This window comes from Myodes glareolus, chromosome 4 (assembly GCF_982192425.1).
Source record: "Myodes glareolus chromosome 4, mMyoGla1.1, whole genome shotgun sequence".
Lineage (NCBI taxonomy): Eukaryota > Metazoa > Chordata > Mammalia > Rodentia > Cricetidae > Myodes > Myodes glareolus.
Genome location: NC_142029.1, coordinates 59,379,461 through 59,396,572, shown reverse-complemented (window position 1 = coordinate 59,396,572; position 17,112 = coordinate 59,379,461). Strand labels below are relative to the sequence as shown.

Genomic DNA, 17,112 nt, shown 5'->3' with positions numbered 1-17,112 from the left:
TGGCACATCCAAGGAAACTCTACTGCCATCCTTATGGCTTATTGGTGGGAGAAGAGGAGCCATAGAAACTGTGAGGCCCTGATAGTGGCAGACGTGCAGTCTAGAGAGTGGTAACCAGAGCTGCAGCAGCTGAACACTGACAAAACTGACAGCAGCTGCTGCCACATTGACAACAGCAGCAATAGCTCTTAACGATAACTCATTTAAGCTGGGTTTTGCTGGTAAAATTTTTTAACTTAAAAAGCATTTTTGTAAAATAATACATAAATAGCCTCATCAAACTTGTGTCTGTGTCCAACCTCCTGACTAACTACAACTGAAAAGTTTAACCATCCTCAATGTTTTAAAAAAATATTTTGAATTTATTTAATATGTGTCTGTGTGGGGAGGGGAGAGGAGGGGGGAGGGGAGGAAAAAGGAAAGGAAAAGGGAAAGGGAAAGGGAAAGGGAAAGGGAAAGGGAAAAAAAAAGCTTAAGAGTCCGGTGTGGTGGTGCACACCTTTAATTCCAACACTGGGAAGACAGAGGTTGGCAGAGCTGAGTTTGAGGGCAGCCTAGACAATAGATTCACTTTTAGGATAGTCAGGTTTAGGCAGTAAAGGACAGAAAGCTGGTGAAGATATAATTGAATGAGGGTACCAAGTACCAGCCCCGGTAAGCAGCAGAACTTGGAAGCTTAGGCCACATGGTTCTGGCTTTAGAGTTAAGGATAAAGGAAATGGGTTATGGAATTTGCCCCTTTATCTAAGAAAACTGTTGAGGCCAAGAATGTGTCCGAGGTATTCCTGAATGGAGGCCCAGAAAAGTCATTTGTGTGAAGCTGTGAAGTTGAAGCCTGGATTGCCTTAGACTCGAAAATGTTACAGATACCTGAGCCATGGGATATTGGCCAAGGAAAATTGCTAACACAGAATAAAACCAGCCCAAGAGAAAAAAAGTGTTTCACTGTCAGCAAAGCTGAAAGGAATTGGAGATCTAAAGAGCATTTTGAAATCAGGCATGGAGATGCAGAGTTTGGAATTTACGGGCTGGTTGTTAGTCTTGCTTTGGCCAGTATTTCCTCACTATGCTCCCTTCCCTGCATTATATCTTGTGTCATTCATTATATATTAGAAGTTATGTGATCTGGTTTTTTTTTGTTTTGTTTTGATTTTACACGAAATACAGCTAAGGGATTGCATGAATCTCAGAAGAGACTTTGAACTTTTAAACACTGTTGTGACTGTGACAGACTATGAGGACTTTTGAAGTTGGACTAAATACATTTTGCATTATGATATTGTTACAAGTTTAGGGGGTCCAGGGAGTGGGAATGTGGTAGTTTAAATGCAACTGCCCCTAAAACCTCATAGAGAATGGCACTATTAAGAGGTGTGGCCTTGTTGAAGAAACTGTGTCACTGTGGGGACAGGCTTTGATGTCTTTATTCAAGCTTCCCTCACTGTGACTTTCAGAGAATTTCCTGATGCCTGAAAGACGCAGGAGTCTCAGCTACTTCTCCAGCACCATGCCTCCCCGCCATGATGCTAAGGAACTGAACTGAACCACTGAAACTGTCACCACTTTGAATGTTTTCCTTTATAAGAATTGTTATGGTCATGGTGTATTTTCATAGCAATAGAAACCCTGAGACACACCATGATCTTCATTTAAAAAACAGACACAGTAAATAGAGTATTAGAAGTAAATTGGCAGCCCAGCATGGTGGCTCAAACCTTTAATCCCAGCACTTAGGAGGCAGAGGCAGGTGGGCTCTCTGAAAGTTCAAAACCATCTTTGTTTACATAGTGAGTGCCAGGCTAGCAAGGGCTCTACAATAAAACCCTGTCTCAAAAAACCAAAAACAAAAACAAAAAACCTATACTGAACACACAGACACACAGAGACAGAGCTATCATTTCCTTCCACTGTTCAATAACAAAGCACTGTGATATCTATCTAAATGCCAGTTACACTGCACTAAGTTTTATGATCCATGAATCTGACTAAATATTCAGGAGGAAAAATGCAAAAATTGTACCACTTTACAATAAAAAAAAGTCAAGCATTCAGGGATCCATTAGCCCTGGAACGTATTAGAATAGGTATCTACAGGAGACACAAAGAGATGACTACACTATGTTAGATGACAGTAACATAAAGGATAGAAAAACAATATACATCAACACACACACACACACACACACACACACACACACACGAGGATTTGTAACAGTAAATGCCACCCTTAGGGAATGTATCAATGAAAATGAATGACATGCGCAATAATTAAAATAGGGAAGAGTGTAGGCTATGTAGATATACTGGGTACAAAATATAACCAACAAAACTCTGGGAACATTCTGTAAAGGCACCCAGAAATAAGAAACAAGCCTCATAAATGTGACAAAAGCATAATGAGAGCTTATAGGTTATAAGCAATGAAAAAAATCTGCAAAATCATTTTTATAGATTTGCTAAGCGACTAGTTACTAGCTGAAACAGCAAGCGAAGGGTGGAATTCTTAGTTCCTGGGAAACTGTAGAGGAAAGTTAACCCTGTACAAAAGTGTTAAGCAGGAGATAAGCTTAGGAATTTCATTTATGAAGAAGCTCTGTGGTCTATAAAAAAAATAAAGAATTGCATAGACAACTGTATACGAATCTCTACTCCAAGCGAAAAGCTGAGGTTTAGTTTCCTGAGACAAATGTACAGGAACGTCAGTTTAAGTCCTACTGCATACAGATCACCAAAAAAATGATGGTTATAGTCAGAAATGACATTATCAGTCAAATCACAATGTTATAATCATTACACCATATCATGTGTCTATTTAGAGATGATGGGAATTTTATTCCATTTCTGATACCACATAAGAATGTGGCAGCTGTGATTTGAGAAAGCATATTGGTATTATTTTCCAATACTATAAACTTACTTAACACGAAACATCTTAAACACATACTAAAAATACAATTATTTCAAAACATTTTAATTTTTATTATTATGTTGACTGTAACGACATTTGCTACTGATACTGCTATTATTTTAGGTAATATGAACTCCATACACACAAAATGGCAATGTTGCTAAATGTTTGCTATGCCCTGACAGCTCCAATACTGCACGTTATCCCTTTTCTCTCTAGACTTTCATATTTCCTGAGCTGCATACTAAAATTGAGTCTATAAACAATCCCACAATAACAGCTCGGTATTTAAGAAGCCCAAGTCCCTTATTTAAAATCAAAAGGTTTGTTTTTCTTTATAGATGACATGGGATTGTATCTGTTTCTTTTTATCTTTTTAAGGCAAGGTTTCACTGTGCAGCTACAGTCAATCTGGAAATCACTACATAATCCAGGTTGTACCTGAACGTTAAGATCTGCCTCCTGGGTGCTCAGATTAAAGGTGTTCATCATCTCACCCAAATTAAAAGTCAAATGACTGTATGTGATAAAAGATATGCAATAAGTTGAGAAAGGCAAAAAGACCTCTTGAACCAAAGAGTTCAATCAAGTTTTGATGCAAAGTATATGTTCTTGAAGAAGTTGAAAGTGCTGATGAAATAAATATACAATTTTTTTAAAAAAAGTACAATGGCATTGGTGATGGACAAAGATTTAGTAGGTGAGACAAACTAAAGCAGCAACAACGGTCTCTTAGTACAAAGCTTGATTCATTATAAGGCTGCAACTCTCTGTAAATGCCTGAGGAGTAAAGAGCAGTAAATGAGTTTGAATCTAACAGACTGGCTGAGGAGGTTTAAGGAAAGGTGTTAATTACAAGCTGGGGAAATCTTTCCATTTGTAAAGTGCTTGCCTATTGAAGATATGAGTTTGAGCCTAAAACCTTCTGCTTTAAAAATACATAAATAAATGTTAAAAGCTAAGGGTGGTAGTGTGAGCTTGTCTCAAGAATAGGGAGGTGGGAGTGGGAAGATCACTGGGGTTTGCTGGCCACCCATCTAGCTTAATCAACAAGTTCTAGGGCAAATCACAGACCTTGACTGAAAAACCAGTTACCTGAGGAACCACACCTGATCATCTCAAGTATTCACCTTAAGTGTGAACACATATATACCTGCACACACACACACGAATCTACCCCCCACGCAAAATACACACACACACACACACACACACACACACACACACAGAGAGAGAGAGAGAGACAGACAGAGAGAGAGAGAGACAGACAGAGAGAGAGAGAGACAGACAGAGAGAGAGAGAGAGAGATCATCCCACAACAAAAAAAGCACAAAGTTGAAGTGGTGCTAATGAGAAACTTTTTAAAGTTATCTAAAATATCTAACCAAAATAATCAAAGAAGACTAAACAATGTAATTTTATTTCCTTTTAACATTTCTGCGTATGTGATGTATATATATTCGTGTTTCATGGGGGGCAATATGCATGTAGAGGCCTTTTAGTGTGTATATGCATAAAGCCTTGATATTTGGAGAATTGTACTCATAAGAAAACGTACATAGGTATTCTTCAAGCCCAAGGGCAACACAATTTCAGTCAAAATACCCAGGCTCCCTGTGGCAACCCCCTTCCCTGTGACTAACAATTTCAATTCCCCAAAGTTAATTTCCTGACACTACTCATACCATTCCTGCACATTCTTGTTTAACCAGTAAGACTACTTAACTGAAATAGGGCTCAGGTCCCTTCCCAACACGACAGCCCTAACCTGTAAAAGAAGTCTGTGCCTTCATCTTCTCAGATGACAGTGTTATTCTGTTTACTCTGAAATAAACCTAGTCCTACCAAGCAGCATTTCTTTCTTTTCATCTTAAAATCCTAAATTCTTCTTCTACATAGTCACTGAAGCAGGGTCTCTCTCAATCTAACATAGAAGCTGCAGATAGGGCTACAGCCAGCCTGCAGCTAGGGACATTCTATCTCTGTCTTCTAGAACTGAAATTACAAGCAGGCTACCAAGCTCACCTGGCATTAACATATTTTCAGAAAATAACCCCGAGTCCTCATGCTTGTGTGTCTACTGATTTAAACACTGAACCAACCCTCAGTCAATGCATAATAAATTTGTATTGTAGATTAAACAGCTTCATATGGGAACAAAATGTCATCAGGAACTTTTCATAGCTATAAAGGATGTCCGCTTTCAGAGGCTAAAGGAAAGATTGACTGTCTTGTCAAGGGCTGATACAAATGATGACTTTAAGCTAAAGTCAATGCGCAATTACCATTCTGAAAATCTTGAGGCTCGTCAAAATTATACTAAATTGACTCTGCCTGTGTTCTATAAATAGAGCAATACACGACTGACAGCGTATCTGTTTACAATCTGGTTTACTGAGTATCTTATGTCCACGATTCAGATCTACTGTTCAGAGGGCAGTGAAAGATTCCTTCCGAATTAGTACTGCTCGCTGACAATTAACTGCTCATCTTAGAGCTAGGATGGAGATGTATAATGAGATTAATTCCGTGCCTACTAAAGTAATATTCATTGAGTAACCTATGAGTCAGGAACTATTTTAGCTTCTGAATCTTTCAATTTAAGAAATACTGAGGCAAAACTACCAGACAGTGATTCTGATCTAGAAAAAGTACACTAAACACCTACACATTGTAAAGAACATTTGTCATTTATGTTAGGAAATGGGAGTATCAAGATAAGTAGAAATATAAAGTTAAAAAAAGCCAGTGGCCAATAATGACTTTGAGGACTTAAAAACTACAATGGAGAAAATAACACATATGAGGCAGAGAGGATAATTAGAATTAAAAATAAGACATATATGGTATAAATAACAAGCAAAGTCTAAAAGTCTGAATTACTATAATTCCACAAAAAAAGTTAATGGATGGTGGCTTGCTTCTTAAAGATAAGCACAGAAAGAAGTTTCTAGAAATAGAATCAACACTCAGTAAAGTTGCTACACACTGGGAAAGCAAAATACTCAGTAGGTAAAAGCACCTTGATACCTGGATATAATTCCAAGAGCCCACATAACAGTAAAATGACAAAACTGAGTCCACAATATTTTCCTCTAATTTTCACGTTTGCCATGGCCACACACAGACCCCCCTTCCTCCCCCCCCTCTCACTCACACACACACATATCACCCACAAAGATATAAACTGTGAAGAAAGAAATCTAATTTAGGAGTAATAATGATAAATAGAAATTTAAAATATACAGAGAAGTCATACACAAAACTTAATAGACGTGATAAACATCTTTGTCAACTTCAGAAATTACTGTAAGCACTCTTTTGGTTAGCAGCTACCACCCTAATTAGTCAGTTGGCAGCAACACAAAAGCAAAGACTTCCTCAATCAAAAGCAATCACCAAAGACTCAAGTGACCACTGGCATAATAATGTTTTCAAGTATGGACATATTTAACTATATTATTATTATATACTGTAAACATAACACTTTTTAATGTAACTGAAAATAATTTTTGTGTAACTCACTTGAATGGAGGATTCATTTTATTGCAAGTGAAATAAAAGTATACACAATAATTCTGACTATACCTATAATTATTAACAAAGACATAATAATAAAAATTAAGTAGGACTATTATAAATTTAAAATATCCTAATGAAAATAGTTTTGGAAAAACAGCATTTATACAAATTATATGATAAGGTTCCTAAAATAATACCTAAGAATTTATTAACAATCATAGTCCTCACAAAAAGTACTACCTGCTTTCAAAAAGTTGGATAAATGGCTGGAAATATAAGATATAGCAAGATCAAATCAGAGAAATAAAAACTTCAACAGACCAGTAAAAATTAATATGATTGAATATCGCCTGATGGCACAAGCTCATAAGCTGTGACACAATTGTCTTTTACTTTGTAAAGATTTGTCTCTTGTACTGGTTTAATAAAATGCTGATTGTCCATGAGGGACAGAAACCTCTGTCAACAAATGGCGTCCAACATGGGGCAATGAATGCACTTAAAACCCAGGAGAATTTAGGAAGTATTTCTAAACACAAAAGAACAAGAGTTAAGCATGGCTTCTAGGTAGCAGCATTTTCAAAGGTGGGCTCTACTTGCTAGAGGCAAGTGTGTTTCATTTAAGAGGCTTCCTGACTCAGCCTTAGCTGCAAAAACACTGCAGTTTTTTTTAAGAGGCCCCACCACAAAACAGTTAAATGATGTTTATGAACAGCCAACAACGTGCTTCTTGGTGGTGGTTGGGACCCTGAAACGCCATAGAGTTCTGGCAATAAACATGACTCCCGCGAGTACCTCCGCCATGAAGCTAGATTCTCAAAAAGCTAAGGAATGGTGTTGATCCAGTGGTGAAAGCCATGGCTTTAATCATAGCCATATTTCTTAGCAAATTAAAAACTCATACCATCAGGAAAAAAAGATAAACAGTAAAGATAGATTCAGATTTAAAAAAAAAAAAGCTCTAAACAGTTTACAGTGTGTTTAAAAATGTATGTAGGTTTGGAAGAAAAAAAGGATAAATTGCTTGAAAACATGGGGGGAGGTAGTTGGGTATGGTGGCACACACCTTTAATCCCAGCACTTGAGAGGCAGAGGCAGGCGAATCGCTGTGAGTTCAAGGACAGCCTGGTCTACAGAGTGACTTCCAGGACAAAAAGAAAAAAGAAAAAGAAATAAGAGTTTAAAATAAAGCTACGTAAAGATGGAAAATATACAGAGCAATACTGTAGGTTATTGTGTTGTCTTTGAATTGTTTGATGACTGAGAACAACAGCAGCTAAAAGATATTTGATTATAAATGCTGTTGCATTAATCCAATATATATTTTGAAAATGCCTTGACTTCAAAATTTAAGTCCAAAAGATATATTACTTTGGAGAAGAGGTTTTGCTTTTGGTTCCACAAGAAATGAGAGGCTGTGGATTCTTTCCGAGTTAAGAAAAATTAGGTTTGATCAAGAAAGACACTCCCTGAAAAATATCGGATAGAAGTGAATGACCCAGATAATCCAACATTTCAGAGGACCTCTGTTCTACATTCAAAACAGCCTCAAGACTGCTGGCCGAGATGATCAAGCCTTACAGAATATTTCTGTCAGGACTTGGCCATAATCCTAAAATGTCTTTAGGTTCCCATAAGATTATCAGCACCCCCAATCAACAGAAAGTAGCCTAGAAAACTATGCCCACATTCCCATAAAATGGATTATGGATGTTCTTCTTTGTTTAGAGTGTTGGTTACAAGTTGTTATGGATAATGGGCAGGAAAAATGCTGAACAAAGGAGATTAGATTAAGAGTTCTTCTTTTGGAAAAAAGGGAGGGGTAAGTGCAATGGGACAATGGTCTTGTACTCTGTAAAGATTTGTCACTTGTACGGGTAATTGGCCAATAGCCAGGCAGGAAGTATAGGCAAGCAACCATAATGCAAGAATTCTGGACAGACAAAGGGCTCAGTAGTCTGCAGGCACAGGAGGAAGCAAGATGAAAATGTCTACCTGATAAAAGGTACCAAACCCATGAGGCTAACACAGTCAAGAATTATGGGTTAATGTAAGATGTAAGAATTTGTTAATAAGAAATTCTGAGCTATGAGGCTAACACAGTCAAGAATTATGGGTTAATGTAAGATGTAAGAATTCATTAATAAGAAATTCTGAGCTAATAGGCCAATCAGTTTATAATTAATGTAAACCTCTGTGTATTTCTTTGGGACTGAACAGCTGCGGGACCAGGCAGTACAAAAAACTCTGCCATAATCACAGTACTTAGGAGATGGAGGCAGAAAGATTAGGAGTTCAAAATCAACTCAATTACGTAGTAAGGTCAAGACCACCCTGAACTGCATGAGAATTTGCGCCGCTCCCCCCCCCCCCCCCGCCGAAAAGAAGGAAACTAAAATAAAAAAGTAAATAAATGTACTGTACCAGGTGGTGGTGGCAGAAGGACAAAGGTAGAGTTATTGCTGAGTTCAAGGACAGCCTGGTTCACAGAGCAATCCAGGGTAACCAGGGCTACACAGAAAAACCCAGGAACAACAACAGCCAAAAATAAATAAATAAATAAATAAATAGATAGATAGATAAATAAATAAATAAAACAAACTAGTAAAAAAAATCAAAAAGAAAAGAATAAAGACAAACCCAAACCCAAATAAAATTAACAAAATAAAAATTAGAAAATCTTTTAACAAAGAAAATGTTCAGGGCCAAACGGCTTCACTGGTAAATATTTAAAGAGACATAATGCTAATTCTGCTAAAATAATTCCAAATGTACACAATCCTGAAAGTCATTACTCTCTATCTCTCTCTTTTTTTTGGGGGGGGGGGGGATTTAGAGACAGGGTCTCTCAGTAGCTTTGAAGCTTGTTCTAGAACTCGCTCTGTAGACCAGACCAGGCTCAAATTAACAGAGATGCACCTGCCTCTGCTTCCCGAGTGCTTAGATTAGGGGCGTGTGCCACCATCCAGCTTTAAAATTACTATTACAGCACAATGAAACAAAGAGTTTTAAGAGAAAGAGGAGGAAGAGGAAAAAGAACAGGATTATGAAGACTATAGACCAATATTTCTGACAAATAAGAAAGCAAAATTGTCAAATATATACTAACAAATGAATCCCACAAGACAGAAAAAATTATTACTTCCCAGTATAAGCAAGATAAATGCTAATCAGTAAACTTGACACATTATCAAGAAAACAAAGGAGAAAAACCAGAGGACCATTTAAATAGTTAGCTATAAATCATTTGTTAAAACTATGAATTTTCTGATAAAAATTATCTTGCTATACATAAAGGACATATTAAGACAAACAAACAGTTAATATCATAATGAATGTGGAAAAGTTTAAAGTACTTTCTCTAAATCTACATTAGACACATATGCTAAATTTATACTAGGTTTGTTCAACACAATACTACAAGTCAGTCAGAGCAACCAAGAAAGGGGGAAAAAAAGATGCAAATAAATAAAAGAAAGAAATTTAGCCATTAGCAAGTAATATAATATGGTGAGGGACAATTCTGTAGTCTGTTGATTACATTTTAAATAAACACTGATAGGCCAGTAGCCAGGCAGAAAGTACAGGCGGGTCAACCAGACAGGAAGTAGAGGTGGGGCAATGAGAGCAAGAGAATTCTGGGAAGAGGGAAGCTCCCTCTGCAGTCCTGCCCAGACATAGAAGAAGGAAGATGTGGCCTGCCCCACCGAAAAAGGTATCAAGCCATGTGGCTAACATAGATAAGAATAATGGGCTAATATAAGTTATAAGAGTTAATAAGAAGTCTGAGCTAAATAAGCCAATCTGTTTATAACTAATATAGACCTCTGTGTGATTTCTTTGGGAACCGCGCAGGACAGAAACCACAGACAACAATAATGTATGTATGTATGTATGTTTGTGTGTGTATGTTATTACTGTTCTCTATGTATATATGTTTTTATACACACACACACACACACACACACACATACACACACATACACACATACACACACAGGATATATAAAGCAAAAAAACTAAGAACTATACCACAGACCTGATAGGACTGCCAAAACTCAAGAAAAAGACAAGACACTATAAATATAAATCAACATACAAAATTACAACTAAATCAAAAATTAATATACAAAATCCAGCAACATTTACATATACTAAGAAGGAACTATAGGTGTGTGGGGGGGGGGGGGGGGGAAATCAAGCAGCCAGGAATAGTTGTTATATGCTTGTTATTCCAGCACTTGGGAGGCAGAGGGAGGAAGAGCCAGGAACTCCAGACCTGCCTAGGTTTCATGAGACTGTCTCAAAACATAAAAATAGGAGCTGGAAAGATAGCTTTATTGGTGAGACACCTGCCATGTACACGTGAGGAGAGTTTAGATGCCCAGCAATCTAGTAAAAGGTTACATAAAATGGCACAAGTGCCTGTAGCCCCAAGGCTAGGAAAGTACATAAAGGTAGAACTCTGAAACTCACTAGCCAACCAATTTAGCTAAATCACTGAGTTTCAGGTTTCAGAGAGAGACCCTGTCTCAAAAATATAAAGGTGGAAAACAAAGGAAAGATACGCAACTTAACCTGGGCTTCATATTCATTCATTTTCCGCCCCATCCTTCAACTCCACAAATATATCTGCAAACTCATCAAGTACACACACCACACACAAAAGCACAACATATCATGCACTTACAAAATCTGTAAGTGAAAATAATCAGATAAAACTTCAAGAAAGCAATACTAATAATTAATACATGCATATTTGCCACTCTGGAGCATGTGAAACTTGGGAAATAATGAGGCAGACTAAAGTCTCAAGCAATAACAAACTATTCAGAGCATAAGACAATTTATACTCTGAGTGTTAAGAAGAGTCATAGGAATAAAGAACAAGCCACATGTGGTAAAAACATGTTTTTCTTCCATAGAGGCATATGGATAACAGCTGAAGTAAACGCATTCTTATCTGTTACATCTAGGAGGAGCATGAAAAGACCTTCCAACAAGAATTCAGTGTTTTGAAGAAACTGAGGTCGTAAGACTCTTGTCCAATGTTTTTTTTCTCATGAAAATTTCTCACACAAGCACTCAGAATTTTCCTCATAGGACTCCATTCTTGGACCATATTCTAACACACATGTATGGACCCAAGAGCCTGTAGAAATTCCTTCAAAACTGATCAAACATTAGGACTCAGAGAAAGACTCAACATATACAAAAATTAGAATCATATTATGCATTCTATGATACTACAATGGAATAAAGCTGGATATTAAGAGGAATAGATAATACAGGAAGTGCACACTCATTAGAACTAAACAAGATGCTAATGAATGTGTTCAAGGATAAATTCAAGAAGAAAAATTTAAAGGTTCTAGAACATAAAAAAACAGAAAATACTAAAATCTATGGGACACAATGAAGAAAGTACATAGCATTAAATGTCTACATTAAAAATATTTTTGTGAGAAATCAAATAATAAATTAATAATGCACCTAGAGGTCTTGTAAAAACAAGAGCAAAAAAACACCCAAAAGGGGTAGGTAGGGCTTGGTGTGGTAGATGAACCCTTAATCACAGCACAGAGGAAGCAGAGACAGATGGTTCTCTGTGAGTGTCAGGCTAGTCAGGACAACACAGTGAGACCATAACTCAAATGAATGAAGAGATAATTAAAATAAGGTCTAAAAACAACAAAATAAAAACAAAAAATACAAAGATGCAATTTAAAAAATAGTTTGCTCACTGAAAAGATTAAGTAGAATAACAAATCTTTAGTCAAATTAACCAAAAAAAAAGAGAGGATACAAACTAGTAAAAATAGTTACAACAGACACTGAGGAAATTCATAGAATCCTAACTATAATTTGTTTCTAAAATCTTTATTTCATAAAACTGTAAAATCCAAAAGAAATGGTGAATGTAAATCAAGATGAAGTAAAACTTTAGACCCATAATATCCAAGGATATAGAAACTGCAATTAATAATTTCTCAACTAAAAAAAGCCAGAGGATAGTTGGATTCAGATAAGAATTCTACAAGACCTTCAAAAGAAGAACACTAATACTTCTTAAAATTATTCCACAAAATAAAAAGTGAAAACCATTTTTTACAAAGTCAGTATCACTCTAATACTAAAGCCAGACAAAGAATCAGCAACAAAGGTAATAGGACAATATTTCTAATAAATAAATATATAGATTCAAAAATCCTCTCACCATGCATGAATCCAACCAGGTATTAAGGTAAGACCTCATGCCCAAAACCTCAAAGAAGACAAAGAGAATATGCTTGAACTCACTGGAACAGAAAAGAGCTTTCTGAACAGAATTCCAATTGCATAGGTAAATTATTAATAAACAGGACCTCATGAAACTAAAAAGCTTCTATGCAGCAAAGGACACCATCATCCAAGTGAAGAGGCAGCCTACAAAATGAATAAAAATCCTTGCCAGCTATACATCTGACAGAGTTAAGATCTACAACATACAAAGAACTAAAAACTTCAAATATCAAGAAAACAAAAACCCAATATCAAAAGAGGGATGTGGAAGGACTGGATAGATGACTCTGTGGTTAAGAACAAGTACTGTCTTTAAGAGGATCTGAGTTCAGTTCCCAACATCATATTGTTTAGTCTATAACTCTAGCTCCAGGGAATTAACACCTCTGGCCTCTGCGAGCATCCACATTAATGTGCTTACACAGGAACGCATAATTAAAAATAAATTTTTAGAAAGTGGGAAAGAGAACTAAACATGAGTTCTCAAAAGATAAATACAATTAGCTGAGAAATGTTTAAAAATATGTCTTAGGTTCACTAGCTATCAGGTTAAAATGTAAATTAAAATTATCTTCAGATTTTATCTTACCCTAATAAGAATGGCTAAAAATCAAAATACAAATGCTGGCAAATGCTGGAAACGATGTGAAGGAAAAGAAACACTTATTTATTAATGACCATAAGGCAAACTGGTACAGCCAACAGATGTCAGTATGAAGGTCCCTCAAAAAGCTAGAAACAGATTCTATAACATGATCTATTTATACAACTGTTAGGCATATAATCAAACGACTCTATATCCTACTAAAAAAATCTGCTCATCCATGTTTATTGATGCTATACCAACAATACCTGAAAAGAAAAACAGCCATCAGCTGATGTGTAAATAATGAAAAGAAGGTGTACTTAAACAATGGAATATTATTCAGATGTTAAGAAAAATGAAATTATAGATGGAGGTGAAAATTATCATTCTGAGTAAGGTGACCCTGACCCAGAAGGATAAGTATGTATTTTCTCTCATTTTCAGATGCTAGTCTTGAATCATCACGTTGTGTTACATCTAGAACATTCATAGAAGTCAGGAAATTAGTAGATGTCAGGCAGAATTGGGGATGTGCTCAAGGGAGGGAGATGGAACAAAGTGATATAAAGTATTAAAGAGAAATAATGGTACAGGAAAGGTTTAAAGGAGAGGGAGATAAAAGAGCAAGGAAAAAGATAGGAGGAATAACTAACACTAAAGACACATTGGTATTTTCATATGGAAACCACTTATTGTAGAAAATTTCTAAAATATATAATACACATAGACAGTTTAAATGGAGTCATCAATAATAAGGCAGTAACACTAACAATTCTGATTTAATCATTCTATATTGTTTATATGTATCAAACACACTTTCGGGCTCAGTGGAAAATCTTGCCTGGTAGGTGTGAGGACCAGAATCTGATCCTCAGAACCCATGTAATAGTGGGTGGCTGTCTCTATTCCATCCTCAGAAAGCTGAGATAACAAGAGGACTAGCCAGTCCAGTCTCTACACACACACACACACACACGCACACGCACACACGCACGCACGCACGCACGCGCACTCTAGGTTCAATGGAAAGACCCGGCATCAATGAATATAGTAGAAGACTCTAGATGTGAATTTCGGCATACACATGTACCACACAGATACACATGCAAAAAACAAGCACCAACATACAATGAAACATGTTCATTCACAAATGTCCACAAATCGCATGCACATATGAAAAGAAAAATATCACATTTTATCCCCATAAATATGTTATATAATCAATTAAGATTTTTCAAAAAGAAATAAAACGGGTAGGAAAGAAGTCTGGGTAAAAAAAAAAACAAAAACAAAATAAAAGACTTGCTTTTAAGCCTTACTTCTGATTTTCATTCCTGGAACTCACACAGTAGAGCAAAGAAATGACTCCTACAAGTTGACCTCTGACTCACACAGATATGTTTATACATATACATAAAAGAGCACACCCATGTATGCACACACATACATATACACAACATATATTTATAAATTAAACAACAAAAAAGACAACAGAAATCATGGAAAAGGTAATGAATAAAATAGTTTTTAAAAAGTGGATTAACCAAAAATTTGAGATCACACAAGAGATGGTTAATAGAAAATGTTTTATCATTCCTGAAAATATTATCTTTGATATAATTCAAATAGGATCATTCTGACGACCACAGTATAAATATGTATTATTTACCTACTAGATTGGACAGCAGCATTTCTAAGAAAAATCCAATTACATTTGGCACAGAAAAAAATTAATCATTTAGATATACAAAACTTTTAAGCAAAAAACATACTGCAGAAGTTTAGCTGTATACATATCAAAATTAAAATAATATTTTCACACTAATTATCTTGAAGAAAAATAATACAAGCAGTCTTTAATCTTAAACATTTTAATAGGAAAACAAATTTCCATGAATCCCAGAGAGGCAAGGCAACCTGCCTACATTCTCAGAATACTCATATGGTAGCCAGAGAAACAGGCTCACACTAATTACAAGATTCTTTCACTCTCCCCAAAATGTGTAAGGAAAGCTATAGGCATAAACATTTCTTCAAGTGAACAAAAATTATAAAGATTACAATGCATGTCTTTCTCCACAATTTTTACCCTTTAAATAAAAGCCATACGTCAAAAAATATACAGGCAAGTAGAAGCCAGTACACAGTCAAATTGAAGAATACTCCTGAGTTTTGTTTTAAGGTTGGCCCTAAAATAATAATTCTGGTAAAAGAGATACAATTACATTCAAAAAGTCATTCTCACTAAAAAAGACCTGTAACATGAGGGCTGGCTTGTTGGGGTTTCTGTCCTGCCCAGTACCCCAAAGCCGGGCAAGCCCAAAGAAAATCACACACAGGACTCCATAAGGTTATAAACTGATTGGCCCTTAGCTCTGGCTACTTATTAGCTCTTATAACTTATGTTACCCCATTATCCTCAGCACTGACATCTGAAATATGACAAAAGCAAAGCAACTTACATAACACCTAGATGGTAAGTAATGCTACACAGTGATGGCTTGTTTTTGGTAGGGAGAAAGGTTCATTCCTATTGATGATTATAGGTAGATAGGTAGGTGGGTGGGTGGGTGGGTGGGTGGGTGGATGTATGGATGGATAGGTGGATAGTCTATATATAGATAGATAGATATAATATTTCTATGCTGACTGTGAGATAAGAAGATAGGCTAACTTGTTTAAATACAAAGACACACCAACTGAAATAGTTACAGAAGGAATAATGTCTAGACTGACCTTAAAAAGTATCATAAAAGGAGAAAAAGGTGGAGAAATAAAACAAGACTAGTCACACTGAATAATCTTTGAAGCTCAGTAATGAAAATATGTCTTCTAAAAAGAAAGCTAAGATTCTTCATAAGATCTTTCATAAGACATAAACCATTAATACAATATCAAACCAGATCATAGATAAATGACACCAGTAAATCTTAACATCCTGATATATTGTTACTATCTCTCAAAGTTCATTACGCTCACAATGGTTAACTAAAACTCCCATAATTTGTAAAGATATCCCTCAACGTAAGGCTACCTTGAACTCTTCTAAACTTTCAACTCATGAATTGTTAAGACTATTTATTAAAACATGTCTCAAGCTTTAAAATATTACTACCAAAATGCACGTTTAGGAGCTACAAGAAAAAAACAAGCTGAGTGAGAAGAGCAGTGTGTCTTAACTGAACTTCATTCAGCATTTCCTCTGTGCAAAGGTGTGACAAATTTCCCTTCTCTGACACTGTTAAAGCCAAAGAAAAGTTCCCAAAAATCTCAGTTGTGTTACTGGAATAAAAACCATAAAATATTAACAGCACTAATACAAAAACTGACAAACAACTCAGATCAAGGTTATTTATGGGAAAGCATTGAAGCACAAAGACAAATATAATACATACTGGAGGCCGGCCAGGACGACCCCTTTTTCGTTTTCCTTTGATCTCTGTTTCTTCAAGTTCGCTGCCAGCATCAGAATGGGCAGTAGTTTCATTAGTTGCATCCCTAGAAAATGCCAGATTGTTATAGTGAACAAATTAATAAATAAATGCAATGCAGTTCAGTTCTATGACTTCCCTTACCTAGGATCACTAACAAGCAGAAGTTAATATTTCTACTTTCAGAATCTCCAGTAAACAAAAATACATACACCCCTCATCTAATATTACATGGCACCAAATAAAATTTATCTCCAAAATAAAAAGGAATAAAGTAACGTAGAAATGACAGTTGTTCTATAAAATATAAATATAATTGCAAGACTAGTTCTTCAAGATTAAAAATGGCTTGAGAGAAAATTTATAAAATAATGGAAGGCAGT

At 36.0% G+C, this 17,112-nt stretch overlaps 1 protein-coding gene across 3 annotated transcripts in view; it reads right to left on the bottom strand.

The window, feature by feature from the left end:
• The window catches only part of Stag1 (STAG1 cohesin complex component), a 329,217-nt gene that overhangs the window by 225,788 nt on the left and 86,317 nt on the right, over positions 1-17,112 (bottom strand). For 2 of the 3 annotated variants that reach the window (XM_085689622.2, XM_085689621.2), the window contains exon 3: positions 16,694-16,796. The exons of the other annotated variant lie outside the window; for it this stretch is intronic. In XM_085689622.2, the coding sequence (XP_085545748.2) occupies positions 16,694-16,796 (103 nt within the window). The remainder of the gene's footprint in view (positions 1-16,693; positions 16,797-17,112) is intronic. 3 annotated transcript variants of the gene reach the window in all.